Genomic DNA, 26765 nt, shown 5'->3' with positions numbered 1-26765 from the left:
AAAAACGATGCTACCTTTTCCTCACTTACTCTCACCTACTATTGATACTTTGGGTTCACCTTAAGACACTTAGGCAGTGTTTTTCACTGGGGTTTCATAGATGAGCTTGAAAGGGAAGGCTGTGAAGCCTCTGAAAGGGTATGCCTTTTTGTTTGTTTGTTTGTTTTTGGCTGAGCCACAGGGCATGCGGGATCTTATTTCCCTGACCAGGGATGGAACCCTTGCCCCCTGCAATGGAAGCGTGGAGTCTTAACCCCTGACCAGGGATTGAACCCGTGTCCCGTGCAGTGGAAGCATGGAGTCTTAACCCCTGGACCGCCAGGGAAGTCCCAGCCCTTTTTATATGTACATTTTTCTAGGGAAAAAAAACCTTGTAGCTTTCCTCAGCTTCTCAAAGCAACCAAGACTCACTGTCACCATACTACTTTATCTTGCTGCAGGGTGGGAACTAAAAAGGAATAATTTACCTTCACTTTCTCATTGGAGAAGGTAGAAACAGAGGATTCAAGATTTCCCTAAAGTAACAGGGTTTCTTCCTAGGATTTAAAACTCAGGTCATCCGACTTCCATTTTTGTCTGATTACCAGCCTCTAAGACAGCTCTTTTCTGCCTTTCCTTTAATCGACTTTATTGAGGTATCAATTACAGTCAATAAAAAGCATCCATTTTAAGTGTACAGTTTGATGTTCTTTGAAAAAATGCAGACACCAGGGTAACCACCATCACAATTGATGGCTACGATATTTTCATCACCCCAGAAGTTTCAGAGAAGGTAGAGTTTTAAGGGACATAATTTTCCTTGTGCCACTAACGTTTAATTTTCTTCTGTACTATGGAGGGCTGTTGTTCATTAGGGCTTAGAGGCTGAACAGCTTATGGTACCGTGAATATATGCTCAATAAAGGTAAATTTATTCTGCAATTGGTTTTCTCCACTAAGCAACACAGAAATCTTGAATAGAAGTTCTGAAGTATAATGAACCGGTTTGCAGGGCAGAAATAGAGACACAGATGTAGAGAACAAATGTATGGACACCAAGGGGGGAAAATGGCGGGGAGGTGGGTGGTGGTGGTGGTGTGATGAATTGGGAGATTAGGATTGACATTTATACACTAATATGTATAAAATGGATAACTAATAAGAACCTGCTGTATAAAAAAAATAAAATTCTAAAATTCAAAAAAAAAGAAGTTCTGAAGTATAGATATAAGAATGACCTATGAATATATTCAATATCCTGTGATAAACCATAATGGAAAAGAATATGAAAATAAGTATATATATGTATAGCTGAATCACTTTGTTGTACAGTGGAAATTAACACAACATTGTAAATCAACCATACTTCAATTAAATAAATTTTAAAAAAAGAATGATCTATGGACACTGAGGATATGGTCATAGGTAGTATGACTGGAAATACGCCTTTGATTTATTGTGAGGCATCCAATTTTTATCTATACTACCGGACCCTATGTATAATACAAGTCAAGCATTATAGCTTATTTTTCAGATGGAGAAAGAGAAATGTAAAGGACCCTTAGTATTACTGTTATTCATGAATAAAGGTAATATTCTGGACCCTTGGTTTTCTTTAACAGTTTTATATGAGTGGCTTTGACCGACAAAAGAATATTAAAGCAGACTCTTGACAATCAATCACATGAGAAACTATATGTAAGTTTTCATCCTAGTAATGTGAAGGACAAAAGGCAGCATAGAAATTATTCTGAGAGATTTCATTATAGGACTAATAAAATAATACATTTTAAGGTTCCAATTTCAGAATAATAAAATTTAGAACTGGGAGGAATCTTAGAAATCATCCGTTCAACTTCTTCATTTTTACTAATGAAAAATTGAGATGTAAGTTTTACTTGAGGTCACAAAACTCACTATTGCCACAATGACAATTAACATTTACCTAAACATTTACCTGACACCCAATCATTCAAATTAAAGCAGGCAAGTTGATAAAATATATTCAAAAACAGATAATAAAAAAGTATACAGCAAAATACACTCCTTTAATTTTTCAAGTTCAAATCAGTCCCATGGTAAAAAATTATTCCTCAAAGCTGTGGTTCTTTCCTTTAAAAACTAATGGAACTCCTCAGGAAGAGTATTATTATTCAAATTCAATAAATTCTCAGTTGTCCAGGAGAGTCAGGCAAGAGGTATTCTGTTTACCTCAATATTCTTATTTAGAGCATATTTCTACCCACCTGCATAATGGTATTATCAATTTTCTAGGAATTAAATTGTTTTAATCCACTTAGCATTAAAAATAGACATTTAAAAAAAAGTAATTCTGAAAGCACTTCAAGATTAATACATACATTAAGTATCAGTGCCCTGCAGGTGCCTCAGCAAATATTTTTTAAGGCCTGACTATGGGTTAGTTGTGCAATATTACTGATGAAATTTCTGATTGAAGTTGATACATAAATCAACTTTTAAATCACATGCACTATTACTCAAAAAATATTTTAAAAGTGACCTTTAAGATGATATACAAATTTTGAATGTTTTTGGACATTTGCTGTTCTTAGGTACAGAACACACTTCTTTTTCCTGCTATTATAGGTTACAGAATTCAGTGTATTAAATCAAGACTAAGGTGTTTTTCAAAATCATACGGGATATTTTGAAATTAAAAAATGTAGATGTATAATTTCACATTTAAACAAAATCATTATTATTTTCAACTTACTACATTGATTGTATTGCTTTTAGAAATTTGAAAATGAGATGGAGTTATATTAATGAAAGCCCTTCATCTTAGGCTATCAGTAGTCTTCCATGTAGAAAAGGCAACATTTGAAAAAAATTATCAGGTAAATACTCCCTCTTACACTGAAGATGTGCCTTTAAAACGCCAACTAAAACAAACAAACAAACAAACAAACAAAAAAACCCATTGGATGGAAATTAAGAAATTCAATCACTTGTTAGGCTATTGGTTCTACACAATGCCAAAGGTTTGTTTACTTGGAAAAATCCAGACTCTGGACTAAATTTTCTGGGATCCACTCCAGTCCCTGGGGTTATTTGTCCAATTTTACACAAATTCAGAAAAGAACAAGAGAAACTTAGGTAACTTCAGGATGTTTTGCCCTGTGCATGCAGGAAGAGAATCATAAAAGTAGGTAATCCCTTAACTTGAAGAGCAAGAGAAATACTTAATACCACCCCTAGTGTGAGATAATTGTCTTAACTTTCATAAAACATTTAAAATGAAGTGAGGGGAGAAAAGTGGGGCTACGTTTTCTTTTCCCCAACCATCATGTGGAAAGGTTAAATTATAAACTTAATATTCTGAGACCTTAAAAGGCATCTTGGCAGATTTCCCCTTTCCTGGCTATATTACTACAGCCATGCCTAACATACTAGTGGCCATATTCTAAAACAGGGATCCTGATATTAATGTGAGGTTGCAGCCTCATTCTAATATAACCACACCTGTTTTAAGTAGCTCCCCAGACCAAGTTTAAATTACAAGTCCCTTGAGGAAAGCGGACGTGATCGCTAGGCTTGGCTCAATTCAGAATTACACGCATGTGGTATATCATAAATATTATACGATGGTGATAATGGTGTCCACAGAGGCCAAATGCCAACCTGTCCTATTTTCACTGGGGATTTCTAACAGGCAGCTGAGGGCTGTTAACAGGCTAGTTACATCATTTCAACAGTTACAGCTTTCCTCTAAATGAGTCAAAAAGGAAGGATTTATCTTCAAACTCAGGATGATCCTCCAAAGTAGACTGGGAGAGAGGGAATGCATTAAAACCCAGAGAAGCAGGAGGGTAGAAACCAATTAAATAGGCAGATGAACAGAGCACTTGAAAATGCAGCCTCTCGATCTGAGTCTATTGGCCGGGGATTCCTGGATTCTCTTTGCCCCGTTATCACCACCTGAATCAAAATGAAAAAGCCAAACCAAGGGCCATTCACAAGAAAGGTGCAACTACCCCTGCTTTTTGGGTGGCAGTTTCTCCATACTCCTATCTTCTTTTTTTTGGAAGCTGGCAACACTGACTCCTGTGGGGACCTCAGTTTTCAGCTGAGACTAATATGAAAAATACAGTGAAGACAGACTAACCTTAAAGCTGTGGCTGTCAACCTTGGTTGCTCATCAGAATCACCCAGGGAGCTTTAAAAAATACTCATCTCTGAGCTCCACCTCTAAAGATTTGTATTTAACTCATATGGAGTGGGACTCAGCTCAAGAGCTCTCCCGGTGATTCTAAATTACAGTCAGGGCTGAGAACCACTGCAATAAAGACTCAGCAACATTTATAGATATTTATACATCTCTCTATGGCTTTAGATACCAAATAACTGGTTATGATTTGTGTACATTTTCTTTGTTTACTTTTTTTCCTGTCTGCAGTTTTCAAACAAATGAAAGAATATTCTTTGCTCTGAGGCAGGGCAAGACGTGACAAGAGCTGGCTAACATCAGCAGGGCGTGCCTGATTTTGAAGTACATGTAAGAGCGATCACTTTGATTCATTAAGGCAACCAGGAGACATTTCAACTATAAGTACACTCTTCCATTCCCCAATGCCCTGATCCTCTTACAATTATATAAAAACAAAACTGTTACATGCTTATTTTGCTAGGGAAAAGGGACTAAAGAATTCTAGATTTTAGATAGTTGTATCACCATTTAAAAAAATACTACCTTTTATAAAACTGCTTAATTTCACATTTCTGAACCTGTTTCTATACAGTTAAGCAGGTTACCAGGAAAACACTTTTTTTAAAAAAAATGTAATAGAAAGACCAGATGTGAATTAAGAGAAAAACAGGTTTTGAATTTCCTGCCTCCTCACCTTTTTTAAAGGAAAAAAAATGTATCTCCTGAGAGCTTTCTTGATTTATTCCAGGATTTTTTTCAAAATTCCATTCTTAACAATAACAACAACAGCTTTCCTGCTCTTTGGAATTCATTCACCAAATAAGAAATGACCTATTAAAATCTACTCCGTTAAAGCCTGCCTTGCACTCCCATCACATATATAAGTCCATATTAATCCTGTGTCTCAAAAAGCCGACATACAAACCACTCAGAATATTTTTCATGAAAAATCTGTTTAATTAAGCAGTAAAGGGCAGCACAAGTTCAGAAACAGGTTGGGTTATGAAAGAAGTTGGCAGGAAATGACAGCTTTGGATGGGGTAACCGCAACCGTGCAGAGAGCATGGCTAAGCTTCCAGCACTCCTGTCCCCCAGGGTAGTCCCGACTTAGTGCCCACTTTAGGAATACATGGTCAGCTGCAGCCATTCTTGGATAGACACCTGAATCAGGCCATCCACATCTCTATCCAGGGATTTGAAAGCACGAAACATGGCATCCAGGCGAACCAGGCAGCTGATGAAGTTGTTAAAATCCATACTTCCATCCTCATGGGCATATCGGCGGACAATCATTTGGTAAAGTTGTTCCTTTAGCTGGAAGCCTGCTGCCTGCAGAGCACCCCGCAGCTGAGAACTTCCCAGAGACCCAGAATGGTCCCTGTCATATTGCTTATAAACACACTGCCATTTCTTGATGTTTCTCCAGAGATACTTAAATTCTTTGAAGCCCAGCTTTCCAGTTGTATCACTGTCCATGATGGACACGATGCTCCGGCAGGTGTCAAGACTAAAGCCGTCAGACTTCAGATCCTTGTGCTTAGACAGGACTTTGTTGAGAATATTCATTAGGTGAGTGGCATCCACTTCCATGTCTGGTCCAGCCAGCTGTGCAAATTGTTGCCGAAACCGCCTAACTTCCTCACTTTCATTGGCCTCCACGTTGGTGAAATGCTGCTCAGTGGGTGGTGGTTCCGGGGTATACTGAGCAGCTGCAGCCTCACTGATAAAATTCACAATTCCTCCAACTATCCCTCCAATATTTCTTGCTCCTCTACTTTTCTGACTGCCTCCTCCAAGAAGGTCTCCAAGAGCTTGTCCAAGACCTTGACCTTGATCTGCTCCTTCCAATAGAGCTTTTGCAAGAAACATGCTTTTGGTTTACCGAAAGGGTAAAGGGTAAAGGCTGCTGAAATCTTGGAGGTGGTATGAGAGAGATGAAATGCAGTCTAAGTAGTTTACATGCAGAAGAACTGGCTTTTCTGTACTTGCTTGCACTGTACCACACCCAGGGTACACCTCCTACCCTAGTTGCCTGAATTCCACTAGGTCCTAGCACCTGCCATTTTTCAGAGGGCGTCAATAAAATACTCCTAAGTTATAGTATGTCTGACAAATTAGAAGAAATCATATTTTTAAGTGTAATATATTAAACTCTACATTTCTATATGCTGTTTACTATTTTTAGTTCTCTTTCTCAGCACCTGAAAGATGATGTGGAGTTTCCTAACAGGAGAAGTTAAATGACTCAAGGATATCAAGAATTTCTTTTCTAAGGAATATATATTGTTAGAGTACAACTGAATAATTCTGGGGCACTGGAAAAATATTTACCTAATTCTCTTCCTTTAGCAAAGATCTGCAGCATCCAATGTTCTTAAGAAAAACTTGGAAGGGGGATTTTTAAAATGCAGAGTCCTCAGGTCCCATCCTCAGAGATTCTGATTCTGTATAGTCTGCTGTGGGGCTCATGATTTACGTTTTTGGAATCTTTTGGAAGTGTAACATTCACATAGAAAACTGTACAAATCACAAATATATAGTTCAAAGAATTTCATATATATATATATATATATATATATATATATATCCATGTCATAACACCCCAATCAAGAAATAGAACATCATCAGGACTTCCAAAGCCTCTTCATGCCTCTTTCCAGTTATTCTCCTCTCCCAAGGGTAACTAACCATTGTCCTGACATCTAACACCACAGATTCATTTTTGTACCTTAAATAAATAGAATCATATAGCATATACTTTTTTGTATCTTGTTTTTAAATTTTTAATTAAAAAAATTTAAAATTGTGGTTAAATACATGTAATGTGCAATTTACCATTTTAACCATCTTTTAAAAAATATTTATTTATTTATTTGGTTGCACTGAGTCTTAGTTGCGGCAGGTGGCTCCCTAGTTAGTTGCAGCAGGCGGCGCCCTAGTTGGGCTCCTTAGTTGTGGCACATGGGCTCCTTAGTTGTGGCACATGGGCTCAACACTTGAGTTGCGGCTCGTGGGCTCCTTAGTTGTGGCAGGTGAACTCCTAGTTGTGGCGCACATGTGGGATCTAGTTCCCTGACCAGGGATCGAACCCGGGCCCCCTACACAGAGAGCGCAGAGTCTTAACCACTGTGCCACCAGGGAAGTCCCCCATTTTATAATAGTTTTAGCTCTTAGACCCATTTTGAGTTAATTTTTATATATGGCATAAGCTAAGAGTCCACTTCATTCTTCTGCATGTGGTTATCCAGTTTTCTCAGTACCATTTGTTGAAAAGACTGTTCTTTCCCCATTGAATGGTCTTGGCACCTTATCGAAAATCATTTGTATGCACACACACAGGTTTATTTCTGGGCTGTCTATTCTATACCATTGGTTCATATGTCTGTCTTTATGCCAGTACCACACTATTTGGATTACTGTAGCTTTGTAGTAAGTTTTGAAATCAGGAAGTGTAAGACTTCCAACTTTGTTCTTGTGCAAGACTATTTTGTCTATTCAGCATCCTTTGAGATTCCATATGAATTTTAGGATGGATTTTCTGATTTCTGTAAAAAAAATTTTTGTCGGGATTTTGATAGGGATTGCACGGACTCTGTAGACCACTTTGGGTAGTATTGACTTCTTAACAATATTAAGAATTCCAATTCATGAACACAGGATGTCTTTCCATTTATTTGCATCTTTTTAAATTTCTTTGAACAACGCTTTGTAGTTTCCAGTGTACAAGTCTTCTACCTCCTTGGTTGTTTATTCCTATTTTATTCTTTTTAATGCTGCTGTAAATAGAGTCACTTTCTTAATTTCTTTTTCATATTGTTTATTGTTAGTGTATAGAAACACAACTAAGTTTTTTTTTAAAAAAAATTATTTATTTTTGGCTGCATTGGGTCTTCGGCGTGGTGCACAGGCTTCTCACTGCAGTGGCTGCTCTTGTTGCGGAGCATGGGCTCTAAGCACGTGGGCTTCAGTACTTGTGGCATGCGGGCTCTAGAGTGCAGGGTCAGTAATTGCATTGCACGGGCTTAGTTGCTCCACAGCATGTGGGATCTTCTCGGACCAGTGATCGAACCTGTATCCCCTGCATTGGTAGGCAGATTCTTTTATTTATTTATTTATGGCTGCATTGGGTCTTTGATGCTGCGCGCGGGCTTTCTCTAGTTGTGGTGATCAGGGGCTACTCTTTGTCGCGGTGCACGGGTTTCTCATTGTGGTGGCTTCTCTTGTTGTGGAGCATGGGCTCTAGGCTCATGGGCTTCAGTAGTTGTGGCATGCAGGCTTCAGTAGTTGTGGCTTGCAGACTCTACAGCATAGGCTCAGTAGTTGTGGCGCACGGACTTAGTTGCTCTGCGGCATGTGGGATCTTCCCAGACCAGGGATCAAACCCGTGTCCCCTGCATTGGCAGGCGGATTCTTAACCACTGAGCCACCAGGGAAGTCCCCACAACTAAGTTTTGTGTGTGGATTTGTATCCTGCAACTCTGCTGAATTAGTTTATTAGTTCTAACAATTGTGTGTGTGTGAGTTGTCTGCAGGATTTTTTTACATATAAGAGCATGTATTCTGTGAGCAGAGATAATTTTTCTTCTTCCTTTCCAGCTCATATTCCTTTCATTTCTTTTCTTGCCTAACTGTTTTGGCTAGGGCTTCCAGTACTATGCTGAATAGGAGTAGTGAAAGCAGGCATCCTTTTGTGTTCCTAATCTTAGAGGAAAGGTTTTCAGGCTCAAACCATTGAGTATGCTGTTGGCTGTGGGCTTTTCATATATGGTTTTTTATTATGTTGAGATACTTTTCTTCTATTCCTAGTTTGTTAAGTGTTTTTATCTGAAAGGGGGTTGAATTTTGTCAAATGCTTTTTCTGGATCGATTGAGGTAACTGTTTTTTCCCCCTTCATTCTGTTAATGTGGTTTATTACATTGATTGATTTTCATATGTTGAACCACCCTTGCGTTCAAGGAATAAATTCCACTTAGTCATGATGTAAAATCCTCTTTGTGTGCTGTTAAGTTCTGTTTGCTAGTATTTTGTTCAGAATTGTTGCATCAATATTCATATGGGGGACTTCCCTGGTGGTGCAGTAGTTAAGAATCTGCCTTCCAATGCAAGGGAGATGGGTTCGATCCCTGGTCAGGGAACTAGATCCCACATGCATGCCACAACTAAGGAGCCCATGAGCTGCAACTAAGGAGCACATGTGCTGCAATTAAGTAGCACACGTGCTGCAACTAAAGGAGTTGGCGAGTAAGGAGCCCGCCTGCTGCAATTAAGACCAAAATAAATAAATTACAAAAACAATTCATATAGGACATTGGTCCGTAGTTTTCTTTTCATGTACCGTTGACACTTGAACAATACGGGTTTGAACTATGTGCCTTCATTTCTACTAGGATTTTATTCAATAAATACATACTACAGTACTACACTTGAGCTTGGTTGAATCTGTGGATGCAGAATCATGGATACATAGGGCCGACTATAAAGTTATATGGAGATTTTCGACTGCACGGGGTTTGGTTCCCCTAACGCCTGTGTTGTTCAAGGGTCAACTGTACTATCTTTTTCTGAACTTGGTGTCAGGATAATGTTGGCCTCATAGAATGAGTTGGGAAGTATTCCCTCCTCTTCAATTTTTGGGAAGAGTTTGAGAAGGATTAGTGTTAACTCTTCTTGAAACATTTGGTAGAATTCACTAGTGAAGCCATCTGGTCCTGGGATTTTCTTTGTTGGGAGTTTTTAAAAAAATTACTCATTCAGTCTCCTTACTAGTTAGGTCTGTTCATATTTTCTGTTTCTTCATGATTCAGTCCTGGTAGGTTGTACATTTCTAGGAATTTGTCCATTACATCTAGGTTAACCAATTTGTTGGCATACAGTTGCTCATAGTACTGTTTCATAATACTTCTTATTTCTGTAAATTTGGTAGTACTGTCCTCTCTTTTCTGATTTTGTGTGTCTGGATTCTCTTTGCTCAAAATTACATTTGTGAGATTTTATATTTTTAATAAGTATCTTCAGAAGTCAGTCTATGACAGATAGTCCCAGATAATACTTTGAGAAACCTCACCCTTGATACTAGGTAGAGTCAGGGTACAAGCCCTTCAGCAGTCTTTGGAAGTTCTATTGGTAAACTCAGGGAAAAGTGGCCAGGACATAACTAAATCCTTATATCACTCAGCATTTTGGACCTTAATTTCAATCTGCAAACTGATGATAATAGTATCTCCCCTGCCTACTTCATAATGATTCAATTTCTTTTATTATGTTTCAGGACTTGGACTCAATGTTTAGGAGAGAAAGATGAAAACATCAGGATTGCTGTCCTCAAGGATCAAAGAAACCCACAGAAAACTAGGTGTTGTAACTATAATCTGAGGTCTATTTTCACATTTCTACTATTAATACTAAACTATTACATTTGTATATAACATTCTTTGGTATATCGATTTTATAGAATTTCCATGAAAGACATAAAAGCATTTGAAATAAGGAAAGGAAAACTCAGAGAAGTTAATCTACTTATAAAAGGTCACACAACTAATATATTGCATAGGATTATCAAACCAATATGGGTGCCCAAAAGGGGAACAATACGTTCTGCTGAGGAAAGGAAAGGAGAACATTTACCTACAGAAGAGGTAATGTGTAGGCCTGACCATAGGCTAAGTCAGAGTTCTCCAAAAAGACAAGATATATATATATATATATAAAGGGGTGGTGTAGTGAAAAGATAGAGGAACTAAAGCATGTGTGGTATTCAAGAGATAATGAGTAGTCCAGTGTGATGAGAGTTTACTGCTGAGAACGATGGGAGATAAAGGCAACTCAATAGAATAGAATGAAATTGGAAAGGACTCTGAACTGCCATGTGACAGAGTCTATCTCACAGGTTACTCTGGAAACTACTAAGGCTCAAATATGAAGTCAAAAGGAGATTAAACGTAAAATTACTTTATAAACTGTACAATTCTAGAATTAAATAATGATTATTCTAGCTATTATTAGGGAGAGAATAGTAGCTGGGAGACACTGCTCTGTGTAGGACATGAGAGCAATGTCTCCTGCCACACTTAGTGGTTTATAGAAAACTCTCCATCAACTGGTTTTATGGCACAATGACTCCAATAACTGGTCTCATGGGCACCGTGAAATGGTCTCTGTAAACACCAAAGGCCAAATGTCTTCCTTTACCACACTGAAGAAGCACCACAAAAGGACTTTCTTCCCTTTAGGGGATCACAAGGGGCCATCTGGCCTCAGACAGATTTAAATCCATTCATATAAGCTTCTGAGGAAATTACACGGGCTTTGTTTTTATAATATTGCAAATTAACTTGACAGCATCCATTGTCATATAAAATGTGCCTCCTTATGACCATCTGAAGTGTTTTTCGCTGAAGTTTAAATCCAATTCCTCTCATTTATTTTCTGCTAAGATGGAAAGCATTTGGCTAACAGTTTCTCATAAGCCATCATAGAATAAAAGACTGTTATTAGATTAACAAGCCTTTTCTTCTCTGGACTATTTAATCCCCTAAGGCTATTTATTAGAACATTAATAGGAACTTTGGTTGCTGTCTGGGGGAACTCCACTGTGCAGCTCTGGAGAAAAAGAGTAGGGGAAGAGGCCATATTCAATGGAAATTTTAACCTCAATTTGAGGGGGAAGAGTTATTGAACTTAAAAAGTTAACAGTGACACACGAATGCTACTAGCAACACTATTCATAATAGTTCCAAAGTAGAAACAACCTAAATATCGACTAACAGGTGAATGAATAAACAAAATGTGATAAATTCATATAATGGAGTACTATTTGGCAAGAAAAAGGGGTGAATTACTGATACAGGCAACAACATGGATGGAGCTCAAAAACTTACAATAAGTGATAAAAGCCAGACATGATACTGTATATTGTAAGATTCCATTATATGAAATGTCCAGAAAAGGCAAGTCTCTATTCTAGTCTTTATTCTAGACCAGGTCTAGAACAATGCAGGAGGACTTACTATAGTGGTTGCCTAGGGTTGAGAGATAGGTAGGTGACAGGAATTAACAGTTAATGACACAAGGAATCATAATGGGGTGATGGAAAAACTCTAAAACTGATTTATGGTGCTGGTTGCACAACTTGGTAAATTTACTAAAAATATCATTGAACTGTATACTTGAAATTGGCTGAATGCTATGATATGTAAAATATGCCTCAAGAAAGTTATTTTTAAAAAGTCCAGAGATGGTTTGTAGTAAAAAGAATACTGAACTAGGAGTTCCCAGTGCTGCAACTAACCAGCTCTGTAGCCTTCAGCATACAACTTCCTCTTTTGGGCTGGAAGCTTCCTGAGAAATGAGGAAGATGGGCAATTTGACACTAAACATCCTTTCAGCTCTAGAATGCTGTGAGTCTAGATCTTCATGTGCCATGAAGTGGTGACTGCAGCTTCGTTCTTACCTTGCATTCAGTTTCCTTCTCATGCCCAAGTATTTTTATGTTATATATGACTGTAATTTAATCTTTTTCTTGGGTCTGGTTCTACAACTTTTAAAGACATACTTACATACCCTTATCCTCACTTTGACGTATTGTCTGGTTTTCAAAAGTATTCCGGTAACCTATCAAATATGTTGCTCCTCCAGACAGAACTCCAAGGTGGGGGGACTGAAGCAGGTCTAGAATAACACAGGACACACAGCTCCCACTTTCAGTGAGGGCTCTCTGTCAAGTGGGGCTTTCACCTAACTGCAACATGATCTGGACCAGACCTTCCTAATTTATTGATGAGAATGTCACGTTGGATGAAATCAAAAACCTTTCTAGAGTCCATATAGATAATATCTATTTCTTCTTCTTTATCATCTTAGACTGTCACTCTGTCATAGGAGGAAATTAAATTGGTCTGACACAATTTGCTCCTTACAAAGCCCTGTTCTTTACCTCTTTATGCTCTTGGAGGAGGCCACTGCTCACTTGTTCCAATAAAAAATCGAGCTTTAATCAATGCCCTCTCCTTTCTGTTTCCTCTAAGTGTCTCCTAGGTAGACTTGCATTGAGAAGCTAAAAAGAAAGCATACAATTCTCATGCTTAAAAGGATATTTCTAGTGTAAGAACACTCAGGGAGGGAAAATATTATGCTGGACTACATGGGGAAGTTAAGTCATCATGAGAATTGAAGAAGGAAATGGTCAGACATATAGGCCATCAAACTTTCAGGATGACTGGTACAACTGGATAAGAATGTTCATCTAGCCCACTCAGAAAGTTATAGCCTTCTTCTGTTAATTATATCATATGAGCTTTAGATTTCATATAACAAATCCTGATTAACTGAGATTGGAATCAAGATGAGTTCTTTTCACATGAGCTATGAAATACTAAAGTACACATCAAACCCGAACTGGAAATTTAAAGGATAGAAGAAAGGGGAAGAGGGGGGTGGAGGAGGGATAAATTAGGAGCTTGGGATTAACAGATACACACTACTAGATATAAAGCAGATAAACAACGAGGTCCTAGTGTGTAGCACAGGGAAAAAAATTCAATATCTTGTAATAGCCTATAATAGAAAAGAATCTGAAAAAGAATACATAAATATAACTGAATCACTTTGCTGTATACCAGAAACTGACACAACATTGTAAATCAGCTATACTTCAATTTAAAAAATAGGATAGAAGACTTCACTGTTGCAACTATTCATCTCTGGCACTGTATTATGAAAGCAGCCATAGACAGTACATAAACAAATGGGCGTGGTTGGTGTCCCAATAAAGCTTTATTTACAAAATAGGCATCAGACTGGATCTGGTCTATCAGCTGTAGTTTGCTGACTGTCACCTGCTATATTTCCTAAACTGATGAAAATAAAGCATGCTGGTAAAGTTTAAGGACTGATTGAAGGATTGCAGTCAAGGCTTATAGCCACCATCGTTCCACATCTGATTTAAAGGGGGTCATTCTGAATCTTTATTCTCACCAAATCTGTCTACTTCTTACTGACATCCTCCCCATTTCTAACTAGTGGTATATCATTCATCTTCACAGATGAGAGAGACTGATTTCTAATCACTCAGCTATAGTCTGGCATGAGCTCACTCTCTTTTTACCAAAACCATTATGCACACAACAGACCACAGGCTAAGAAAATTTAGATAGTTGGTTACTATTTCCATTCTCTAAAAAATGTGAAAACTGTCCTGATTTTTCCCATTTCGGCCTTCTAACTGGTACTTAGTTCTTCTGGCATTACTATGTCCTTTGTTTAAATATTAGAACAGGAAAGTGTGTGTATACTTTAGCACTTGGACAATCCAGCATTTTTGGCTATTCTGGAGATCTTTTATTACTCTTTTGCATTGTGTGGAATGAATGTGTTTCTTTATCCGAGTTCTTCCTGTCTGCCCCGTTCTTGGCATTAGTTCAAGTGTTAAATCATGAGCAAACAATGAGCATATAATAACAAGCATCCTTGCTTGCCCTTCCCTGTTAGAGAAGGTAGGGTGCTGTATTATGCAGATTTTCAAGCTGAGAGTTAGGACAGGGCATTTATGTGGCTTAAGTGACTGAAAATAAACAGAGAAATCTTTCTGAGTGGGATGGATTAACTTTTCTATTCAGTTGTACAAATTATACTGAAAGTTTAGGACCAAATGTCCCACAAAGTCAAAAACATTTATACAATCTGGCTCTTTGCTGAAAAAAGCCTGCTGATCCCTGAAATATAGCTTCGCCGCCAGCGAATATACATACCGTTATGGTGATGTGTGCCAGACGGAACATGACCCTGAATGTATCATGAGATATAGTGCAGATGAGATGACTTGCCACTAGTAAGAGGTAAGAGGCAGATAACATGGTATACTGTCAAACTAGCAACAAAGATGATATGTGTGCTGCAATATTTGAGGACTTTGTCTCGTAGGTACGTAAGATACTGCTGGCAGGGCAGCACATGGCTCTGCTCAATAACACAGCGTTGAAGAATGAATGAAATAAGGTGATGCTGTGTAGATATTCTTATAACTGTACAAATGACTGTGTTATAATTATTTCTGACTTAGCCAGTGTTGTTTCTCAGTCCCATTAAGTGTATTTAAATGCCTTCAAGAGTGTTGGCAAAAAAAATCTAGTCTTGAAAACTGAATTATGAATATAAAAAATGTTGAGAAGCCACTGTTTTAAACTACTGTCTCAGCTCTCAACTGTCTCTAACTCATGTGGACTTTTGACTAATCCCTATCAGCCTCTGATTCAGAGAGTTCAGTGTACATTTGGGAAAATAAAGAAGCTGAATGAAACCTAAAGATGAAAAGGGTCTTCTTTTCCTTTTTTTCAGAGATGAGACCTCTCCACAAAAAACTATCCTAATCCAATGAGCCATGCTATGCTTTGGATCATGAATGCCCCATTTCTGTTGGACCTTGAAATCATCTGCCATCGCATATCTGACAATCTAAAAGAACACATCAGATTGTCAGAAGAAACTGAATAGACAGCACTTTTTTTTTTTTTTAGGACAGACTGAGACGAAAATCATTATGAAGTTTTTGCAGAATTGCCAGGAATGTACATGGGAAGAAGGAGTAAGGGAACATGGAGAGATATACAGATCTCTCCCCTTCCCCAAAATACCAACCACAATTGCACCAGACTTGGGGAGAGATTGAGAGAAGAAAAGAAAGAAGGGGAAAAGGAGAATAAAGTGGGAAAGGCACATGGGAGGAGCCCTCTGCCCTGCAAAAATTTATAGCTACTGAAATGAAAGAGCAAGAGGAACAACCCACCCTCTCTTTCCCACCCTTCTTCCTCCCCCACCCCTCATAAATATTGAGTTTAGCAAGATAAGCTACTCAGAGAGAAATAAACAATGATGTTACTGAACTTCTTTGTCTTTTCCATGGAACATTTCCCAGCTAAATCCCTCCAAGAGAGCATGGAAGTGGGGATGTGCACAGGGTGTGGCAACGATTACATAATTCAGCTTCTCAAAACAAAGCAAATCTTCACAGGCACAGACATGCAGGTATGTTAAAAACAAAAAAAAAAAAAAAAAGGAAAGCGAGAAAGACAGAGAGACAAAGAGAAGAGAAAAGGAAGAGGTAAAGAAAGGTCAAATGCATTAGTTGTTAATTCTCCAGATTATTTTCTCTACCTTCCAGTATGTTGGAGATCAAAAGCGTTTTAAAGACCAACTCGTGGTCTATATCTAAAGCTAAGTCTATACACTATACAAAGAAGTGAAGAAAACTTAACAGTTACAATTGATACGTGAGCCGATTGAAGCAGTCCATGCAGAAGTGTGATTGACCATACTGGCCACAAAGGCTCACCAGTCTCCAAACTGCTTGGAGCTAATTGTATTCTTTCGTTCAGAGTGAGTCAATCTGGCTAACTAGGGCTTATTGTAATCCTTGGTTTACACTCCCTTCCCCACTCCCAAACCTTACCACATATCCCAGTGCTATAGAAACAATGGGGCCACTGGCAGGTATCATCAGTCATCAAAAGACAGAACTGGTGTCAAAGCAATCCTGTTATTGCTGTTATGACAGTTTGACACCTGAAAGACAGGGCAACTTCTATGGAGACTTTTTTTTTTTTTTTTTTTTCGGTATGCGGGCCTCTCACTGCTGTGGCCTCTCCTGTTGTGGAGCACAGGCTCCGGACGTGCAGGCTCAGCGGCCATGGCTCACGGGCCCAGCCGCTCCACGGCATGTGGGATTCCCTCCCGGACAGGGGCACGAACCCGAGTCGCCTGCATTGGCAGGTGGACTCTCAACCACTGTGCCACCAGGCAAGCCCTCTATGGAGACTATTTTTAATCTTGATTAAAAATCCTGATGAGTATAAAGTCTATGATGTGCTTTGAACTTCCCTCTTGGTCTCTGTTTCATGTCACTTCCCATTTCCCCATCTCCTGTTCTTATTTGTATGTCCCTGCCATATTCCTTCCTGTCACCAAGTTCATATTTATAGAAACTTTATTTAAAATTGCTTGCATGGTTTCCAGAGCCATACTGAAAAATGCTATACAAATCTCACAGAAATACTAGTAACAGTACAAGTGAAAAGTGCCTGTATTTTCCCAACTTGCACTGTTACATACCATAATTTACATCTCCTTTTCCCTAAATCTTCATTACACTTTAAAGTAGCACCATTGCAGTGACACATTACCATTTCACGGACAAGGAAAAAATATTTGTATGCTGCAACAAGCACAGAAGAGAGGCTTGTGCACTCCATACGGAAGAAGGTTGCTTACCTGTATCATGTTAAAGAATAGTTCATCTAAGGGATTTCCCTGGTGGCGCAGTGGTTAAGAATCCACCTGCCAACGCAGGGGACACAGGTTCGAGCCCTGGTCCGGGAAGATCCTACATGCCGCGGAGCAACTAAGCCCGCGAGCCACAACTACAGAGCCCACGTGCCACAACTACTGAAGCCCACACACCTAGAGCCCGTGCTCCACAACAAACAGAAGCCACCACAATGAGAAGCCTGTGCACTGCAACGAAGAGTAGCCCCCGCTCGTCGCAACTAGAGAAAGCCCGGGCCCAGCAGCGAAGACCCAACGCAGCCAAAATTAAAATAAGTTAAAACAAAAAAGTTCATCTAAGAGAATAAGTCACAGAATAAGTCATTAGGAATGTTAGTGACCTCTGGGTAAGAAGAAAAAGAAAAGCTCTGTCCTGGTTTCTGTCAGCAGGCTATCATTTCTTTGCAAAATATCTTTTCCCAGTGGTTGATAGAGACCTGGGACTTCTGGTGCCAGCCAGGATGGAATGAGCTTAGTTTAGTCTATCTCTCCTTCTCACTACAATTAGAAACTCTGATCGAAATACAAAAAGCACTACCTCTGGATAAAATACCATGGCAGGAGGAACTTGAAAAACCACCAGATAGGCCTGAAGGCAGCAGGATGAAATTATTAAATTGTTGAAAGTGAAGAACTCTATACAGAATTCCATATATGTACAACAAAAATATCCCTCAGGAATGAATGTGAAATAAAAAAGATGACAATCCTAAGTATTTTCCCAACCCTAAGTATTTACCCAAGTAAAAGGAAAACCTATATTCACTCAAAAACCTATACATGAACGCTTAGAACAGTTATATTCATAATTGTCCCAAGGTGGAAACAAACCAAATGTTCCTCAATTGGGGAATGGATACACCAAGTATGGTACATCCACACAATGGAATACCATTCAGCAATAAAAGGAGACAAATTACAGATACATGCAATAACGTGGCTGAATCTCAGGTGCGTTATGCTGAGTGAAAGAAGCTGGACTCAAAAGGATATACTAAATGATTCCATTTGTATGGCATCTGGAAAAGGCAAACCTATAGGGATGGAGTGATTGTCAGTGGTTAAAGGTGAGGGAGGGGCTTGACTATAAAAGCCTAGCTACAGGGAATTTTTTTTTTTGCAATTGTATTTCTTGAATGTGGTGGTAGTTACATGCCTCTATGCATTTGTTAGAACTCACAAAACTGTAACCAAAAAAGTAAACTTTACTGTCAACTTTATATATTAAAAAACAAATTAAGAAGAGAGAACTTGAAATCTTGATGCACTTTTCCTAAGGAAACTTTGACATTTCAATTATCTAACTCCATGTACGTACATATTCATAAGCAGAAAACTGAATCCCCAATATAAGGACTAACAGTCAAGCTTTAATTGAAAACTTTGTTATAAATAAACTAAAATCTATTTGGTCTTCGGATGTTTTGGGGGAAGTCCAGAAACCTTCAGGATAGAATAGTACCACCCGTGTCATCAATGTATGATTTTGACATAAATATTAAAATTCTTGCTAGTTATGTAAACCTTTCCAATTCCATACACAAATATGGGTATATGGTCACAATATTTATTTCTGACCTGGTGTTTAAAATAAAGACACTATCATAACTGTTGCCACACACACACACACAATTATTATTATATTACTATTATCATTACTACTACTACTACTGCTCTACTACTATTAAGCTGAAAAACAAAATCATGCAATTAAACAATGGGCTCAGCCTTGCTTCTTCTAACACTGACCTAGCAAGTTTTTCTAATGCCTGCCATACTGATTTATACCCTGTGGGGACTCACGAAATAAAAATATTTGCATGTTAAAGATTAAACTTTAACCTACCCTGTCAAAGAGCGCAAAAAGTTGTCTCAAGACATCTGAAACAGGCAGCTTCAAATACTCCGCAAATTCTTCAATTCCGATTCTTCCTCCTTTAGAGGAACTTGCAATAGCGGCATATTCATCCAAATGCTTACGAATCCCATCCCAATCTAATCTAAACAAAGAGTTATGAAGATGTATTAGCGTTTTACAATCCACATGGACATTTTGTGAGTTTTGTTTTATTCATCTAGAATAAATTAAATACCATAATTTAGGGAGGGAAAAATATATTCAGTGTTACATTTGAAAAGGAGAAGAAAACGAATTAAAAAAATTTTTTTTTTTGCGGTACGCGGGCCTCTCACTGTTGTGGCCTCTCCCGTTGCAGGGCACAGGCTCTGGATGCGCAGGCTCAGTGGCTATGGCTCACGGGCCCAGCCGCTCCGCAGCATGTGGAATCTTCCCGGACCGGGGCACGAACCCGTGTCCCCTGCAACTGCAGGCGAATTCTCAACCAGTGCGCCACTAGGGAAGCCCCAAAAACGAATATTTGAAGGCACACTTTGAACATGGATACAGACTTCTAATTTTTTAAAGGATATTAACATAACTATAATTATCCCAAATATCTGAGGGAAAGAAAAGTAACTGGGAAAAGGAGCAATGTGGTAAGATAATAAATGACTCATGAGAAGAAAAAAAGAACTCACATTTTAATCTAAATATTACTTAGTAAGTCAACAGTACTTACTGAGTTGTTAAAAAAAAAATACAATTCTTGCTTTCAAGCTTTCCGGATGATAATGAACTTACATTTCACAAAATGTTGTGATGGGGGATTCATTAGACTTTGTACACTTCCTCCAATATTAGTTATAAAACACTTTAAAAAACACTGGAAAATATACTGTAGCTTACATCACATCCTGTAGAATTAAACAGGTGACTTAACATATACTTCTACATCCAATTTCAGTAACTATCTAATTTTTTCAAATATATTGGAATATTGTAAAAATATAACATCAAAACATTGCCATCTAGAAGATATAAATAATGTTTGCTACATCAGTTATCAAAAAATATTTTTTAATACTGAACTTTAATACAGTAACTGGTTCTACAGCTCCCTCCTAGGGAGGATGCCAAGGTCTACAGGGTTAATAAATTCTGCAGATCCCTGTCAGGGCTGAAAACAATGAACTGTAATCAGAGAGGGATGTGGGAGTTACACCTTCATACCAGGAAGTTCAAAGGGAATGTTCTAAATGGTTTAAACCAGATCATTAAAATCACAATTTTTTTTTTTCCTTTTCAAAAAAATTATGTACCCAGAAGGAGAAGATTGATCTAGGGAAGTATTTAAAATTCAATGATGGTCAGAATTGCTGCTCTACAAGTCAATTCCTATTTCACATGAGGAGTTCTGACCACCTCGTGCCAGTACCATACAATTATGCCATCTTTCTTATAAGAAGGTGGCAGGACCAACTACTCAGCTGTTTCTGGGTAGGGAGGCAGATCTGTGCTGATTCGTGTTTACTATCTCATTCTCCTCTCATGACCAACGCACATATTTCTGAGTTAGCTGTTCTTGAAAAAACAAAACTAGATGAACTAAATGGAGATAAATTCACATCCCTGGCTTTCTTAATAAACACCACGTAGGTTCTAGAGTTTGAGCATTAATGAAACCAGAGAAAATAAACATAACAGGATTTCAGATCTCTTTTGGACACCTTTAGGAAAGTGTGGTAATTTAAAAATATGCTTACTTCAATTTCCGGCTGATTTTGGTAAATTCCACCAACCCAGCTTCCATAGGCAGTGTTAGCTGTCCTGCTGAAATCATCAATCTGCAGTCTTCATAGGTGTGATCTGTTACTGGAATTCTCAGAGCTCTAAAGTATTAAAAAACAAACAGATTCAACTTTTTTAAAAAGGTGATGGTTTTTCATTAGGCCTGAATTGGTCAACAAACGACAGTAAATGGAAAAGTATTTACTACTTTTTGAACCAGTGGCTTTGGCTTATTATTGCCAAAGAGACACATTTCTCTACTTCACAGACTTATTGTGGCCCGAGTTAATCTCCTTATGTCTGTGTGCTTCTGCCAGCTAGTCATTTTTGTTCTGTGTTTTGACTACAGCGATAATAATAGTTGAGTTCAGTCCATGGAAAGTAATGAGAAGACTTAGGTTCAAGTCCTATGGAGTCTTTTACCAGCTGGCACTTAACCTAAGCCTCACTTTTCTCATCTGCACATGGGAATAATCACTTCCTCCACAGGGTTATTTTAAGGACCAACTAAGAATGCCTGTGGAAGTGCCATTTAAACAGATAAATGGTACCTGTACATATTATAAGTGAGCGGTCTATCCATATTGCTAGCTATCTGCGTCTTTCCATCTTTTAAGACTGAAGATCACCTTCTTGCTACATAGCAATCTTCAAAAAATACTAATGAGGACTGATTATAAGATCATTTCTTCCAAACCTAAACACCCTCCATCCTCAAAGGAGTGCACAATACTGACTACCTCCCTCCTGCTCAGAGATCTACTTATAGTGAAACAGATTTGGAAAAAATACATATTAACAAGAACTTGAAATAACACTTGAGTGACAAGAAGAAAATCTGTGCTGTACATAAAATAATTTCCTGCAGATCCCACTTGCCTAAATTTTTATTCACACACATTCAGTGACAATCATAAAATTATGTCATCAACTGTTATTTGATTTTGTTGAATCATGGCTAAGAACATTCAATTTTCAATGAATGCAATATGAATAAACATTTTTTTCCTACCTGCCACTAAGCTGTTTTTGATTAATGACTATTTGGGTGTAAGAATATATAAGGAAAATAAAAATTAAAAACACTTCAGGAATTATGAGTAAATAGTAGAACAAAACAGTTAAGAGCTTGGGCTTTGGTAATAGGAAGTGTGGATTTGAATCCCAGCCCAGAAACTCTCACTACCTCAGAGCCTCCATTTTCTCACTTGCCTCAGAGCTGCTGTGAAGATTATGTTAGGTAACACAAGCAAATGGCCTAGCACAGGATTTGGTAAATATTTATTAGTGGTCGACCACCACTACTTACCTCGGCTTTGCTCTTTACCATTTTCAAATGCTTTTAACATTTCCTACTTGACTCTCATAATAACCAAAACTATGAGAAAAGCCAGGCAAGGATTAGAATTCCTACTTTACACATGAGGAAAGGAGCCTTGGAGGGGACTTATCCAAGGTTGTACAGCTAACTGAGGTCTTTCTTACTCTTTATCCAAGGCCCTTCTACCTCCACGCCTCCAAATCCAGGAAAAGGCTGCTTAAACAAACCTTTCCTGTTTTTAGGCAGGTTTTGGGAAGTCAAAATATCTGATGTAAATTCTCTCAGTTCCTAATACTTATCTTCCTTCCTAAATTTTGGACATAAGCTAGTATGAAAACATAATGGAAGAGGGAAGAAAACAATATCAAAGCAAATTTTGTAGCTGCTCTAGAAACTAGGTAAATCAAGTACATGTAGGGACACGTAGTAACAAAAGTTTTTCAGCCAAACACTTTAACATTTATTCTTTTTTGAAAATAAAGTTAGTCTCCTGTGAAATATTAATATATGTAATATACGTATAATATATATAATCTTGCTTATAATGCCAAATTCAGCTATGAAGCTAAATTCAGAGTTCTCATTGCATTTTTACTAAGAGAATAAATACTGCTGGCTTATTAGCTCCAAACCTACCGTTGGGCATGACTGAGGGAGGTGGTGCTTGGGGAGAGGGTGCACACCTGGAGGGCTCTGAGGCTGCCTGGGTGGTGGGGATAGTATAACACACTTTCATTACAGGAGGAGAGGTGATTTATCTAATCAGGATAGTGGCCAGTTAAAACTCCCTTAAGTGCAGGAAAATACTTGCCTTATGTTTTGCAGTTTCTAAATCCTAAATTTATAGCCATCCCCTTAATGAGGGTGACTTTCCCCCTTTTCTACGCATCCATTGCATTCCCTTGCAAACTTTTCCCTTTTTGGTGCTATAATCATTAATGCCTTTGAAACACGTGGTCTTGGCAGCTATATGGAGGTTGAGGGGATAGAAGGTGGGTCACAGCAGGAACCACTCAGACCATCATTAGCTTTGTCTGACAGCGGCTGGCCAGCTTGGGAGAATTCACCCTTTGGAGGTCACTGGCTGGTTTCTCCTGGTTCATGTACCCTCCCTGTTCACCTTCTGGCAAAGCTACGTCTCCATTAGTTTGGGGTTACGTCAGAGAAAATATTTATAGATTGTCTTACTGACCGCATTCCTAGGCACATGATTTTTCCTTACCAAAATGAGTTGGGGAATGAGGCCCTCAGACAGAAAAAAACAAAGACAAAAAACAAAAACAATGTTTTAAAACTATTTACTGATCATAATCACATATAGATACTTACTCTGCCATTAAATTCCGGACTGTACTGGCAAAAAGGACAGGATCACTTTTTTCTTCATCATTTGGTATTTGAACAGGCATAAACTGAAAGGCAAATATACCTTTCCATTACAATTGTGAGGCCTAAGACTTTAAATGCTAAATTAATTTATAAGCTGTCATTATATGAAATCCCCTGCCTTTCTAGCACACGGGTTATAGGATAGAATGTAAAGAGCACTGTGCTTGGACTCAAGAGATCTGAATCCAAGCTCTGGGTCTTTCTGTGTGTTAACTAGTATGACCTTTAACTTTTCTGAACTGTCTCCTCAACTCTGAAAGGAGGGCTATGACCACCTATGTTCTGGGTTGTGGTGAGGATGAAATGAACCAATGTCTGAAATTCTGGAAGTTGTAAAGCTGAAACTACTCAGATCTTACTCTCAAAGCTGCATTTTCTCCCACTTACCCTCTGTGTGAAAATATTATTAGTGGTAGTACTTTGTTTTTTGTAGTTTATCTTCTCTATCCTTTCCTATATCAGCCATATTTTTTTTTTTTTTTTTTTTTGCCGGTCACGGGCCTCTCACTGTTGTGGCCTCTCCCGTTGCGGAGCACAGGCTCCAGACGCACAGGCTCAGCGGCCATGGCTCACGGGCCCAGCCGCTCCGCGGCATGTGGGATCTTCCCGGACCGGAGCACGAACCCGCGTCCCCTGCATCGGCAGGCGGACTCTCAACCACTGCGCCACCAGGGAAGCCCTATCAGCCATATTTTTATCACTTGATCAGGCTTTATGTTTGATCATTTCTTCTGCTTGTTTTTGAACCCTTATATTGGCTTTCTACCATGTTTTGCTTTATCATTTTAAATTTTACTCTTTTTTCTCCACTTGATAATCTGTGATACCTCATTTGTACTATTCTTGTTTTTAATTATAGTTTCCTAACATTAACAAGCTTTCAGTGCTATATTTAAGTCATTGTTCATTTTTTGAGCACCTACTATATACCAGGCAAGATGAACAGGACCCTAATTCCCACTCTAAAGAAGATCCATATTTTAACAGGATAGACTGACACAACACACACTATCATTACCCCTAATGATAGGGCTTAAAAGCTTAATTAACTTACTTAAAGTTATATGGGTCACATGACTAGGATTCAGCTCATGGCCTGTCAGACTTTAAAACCCTTGTTTTTCCCACTAAACCATCCTTCCTGGAGTATGAGCACAAGGGATAGGAAATGATTAATTTGGTCGGGGGCTGGGAAAAGCAACCAAAGAGGTTTTATAGAAGAGCTAATTCTTGATCTTGACTTTCTGAGGATAAACATGATCTTGCCAATTCCTACTGTTTATTAACTGAACCAGGCACCATGCTAGGTGTTTTATATGCATTATTTCATTTTACTAGTCCTCCCAATTCTAGTTATAAAGAATTGGGGATCACGAAGATTAAATGACTTGCTCAAGATTTCATGGCTCATTTCCATTCAACAAATCCTGCTTAAGCACACTGTTATATGCCAGGCACCACACTAAGCCTTGAAAACATGACAAGGAAGTTCTGCCCTCAAGGAGTTCTTCATGCAGTGGGGAATAAATGTATGATACAGTGAGCTAAGTCCACCAATAAGGGCTACCATCCTTCAAGAACCTACTGTGTACTGGGTACTTTATATAAGGGGTTTTATGTGCTGAAATCTTGCAACAATTTTTTTTTTTTTTAAACATCTTTATTGGGGTATAATTGCTTTACAATGGTGTGTTAGTTTCTGCTTTATAACAAAGTGAATCAGCTATACATATACATATGTTCCCATATGTCTTCCCTCTTGCGTCTCCCTCCCTCCCACTCTCCCCATCCCACCCCTCCAGGCTGTCACAAAGCACCGAGCTAATATCCCTGTGCCTTGTGGCTGCTTCCCCCCAGCTATCTACCTTACTACGTTTGTTAGTGTGTATATGTCCATGACTCTCTCTCGCCCTGTCAAAACTCACCCTTCCCCCTCCCCATATCCTCAAGTCCGTTCTCCAGTAGGTCTGCGTCTTTATTCCTGTCTTACCCCTAGGTTCTTCATGACATTTTTTTTCCCTTAAATTCCATATATATGTGTTAGCATACGGTATTTGTCTTTTTCTTTCTGACTTACTTCACTCTGTATGACAGACTCTAGGTCTATCCATCTCATTACAAATAGCTCAATTTCATTTCTTTTTAAGGCTGAGTAATATTCCATTGTGTATATGTGCCACATCTTCTTTATCCATTCATCCGATGATGGGCGCTTAGGTTGTTTCCATCTCCGGGCTATTGTAAATAGAGCTGCAATGAACATTTTGGTACATGACTCTTTTTGAATTTTGGTTTTCTCAGGGTATATGCCCAGTAGTGGGATTGCTGGGTCATATGGTAATTCTATTTGTAGTTTTTTAAGGAACCTCCATACTGTTCTCCATAGTGGCTGAACCAATTCACATTCCCACCAGCAGTGCAAGAGTGTCCCCTTTTCTCCACACCCTCTCCAGCATTTATTGTTTATAGATTTTTTGATGATGGCCATTCTGACTGGTGTGAGATGATATCTCATTGTAGTTTTGATTTGCATTTCTCTAATGATTAATGATGTTGAGCATTCTTTCATGTGTTTGTTGGCATTCTGTATATCTTCTTTGGAGAAATGTCTATTTAGGTCTTCTGCCCATTTTTGGATGGGGTTGTTTGTTTTTTTGTTATTGAGCTGCATGAGCTGCTTGTAAATTTTGGAGATTAATCCTTTGTCAGTTGCTTCATTTGCAAATGTTTTCTCCCATTCTGAGGGTTGTCTTTTGGTCTTGGTTATGGTTTCCTTTGCTGTGCAAAAGCTTTGAAGTTTCATTAGGGCAACAATTTCTTGAGGCAAATTCTACCACTTCCCTTTGATAGGTAAAGAATGTGGCTCTAAGAGGTTAAACGATATAGCTAAGCCACACACAAGTGGCAGGGTCACAATTTGAAAGAAAAGTAAGTATCTGTATAAATAACACCACTTTCAGACTCA

General features: G+C 38.5%; 2 protein-coding genes across 3 annotated transcripts in view; both read right to left on the bottom strand.

Moving 5' to 3' along the window:
* LPCAT2 (lysophosphatidylcholine acyltransferase 2) overlaps positions 1-26765 on the bottom strand; it is a 66702-nt gene that overhangs the window by 12973 nt on the left and 26964 nt on the right. For both annotated transcript variants that reach the window (XM_032611820.1, XM_032611819.1), the window contains 3 exons: positions 23741-23823; positions 21066-21191; positions 19309-19462 (listed from right to left, as the gene is read on the bottom strand). In XM_032611820.1, coding sequence (XP_032467711.1) covers positions 19309-19462; positions 21066-21191; positions 23741-23823 — 363 coding nt within the window. The remainder of the gene's footprint in view (positions 1-19308; positions 19463-21065; positions 21192-23740; positions 23824-26765) is intronic.
* CAPNS2 (calpain small subunit 2) lies at positions 4807-6608 on the bottom strand. The gene has a single exon (XM_032611821.1). It carries the CDS (start codon positions 6014-6016, stop codon positions 5267-5269), a length of 750 nt encoding a protein of 249 aa, XP_032467712.1. The 5' UTR covers positions 6017-6608; the 3' UTR covers positions 4807-5266.

This window comes from Phocoena sinus, chromosome 19 (assembly GCF_008692025.1).
Source record: "Phocoena sinus isolate mPhoSin1 chromosome 19, mPhoSin1.pri, whole genome shotgun sequence".
Taxonomy (NCBI): Eukaryota; Metazoa; Chordata; class Mammalia; order Artiodactyla; family Phocoenidae; genus Phocoena; species Phocoena sinus.
The sequence above is the reverse complement of the archived record's forward strand: the minus strand, read 5'-3'. Positions and strand labels throughout refer to the sequence as shown.

What these genes read in the sequence shown, in the direction of transcription:
- CAPNS2 (XM_032611821.1), bottom strand. Translation starts at nt 6,016, where the DNA reads ATGTTTCTTGCAAAAGCTCTATTGGAAGGAGCAGATCAAGGTCAAGGT.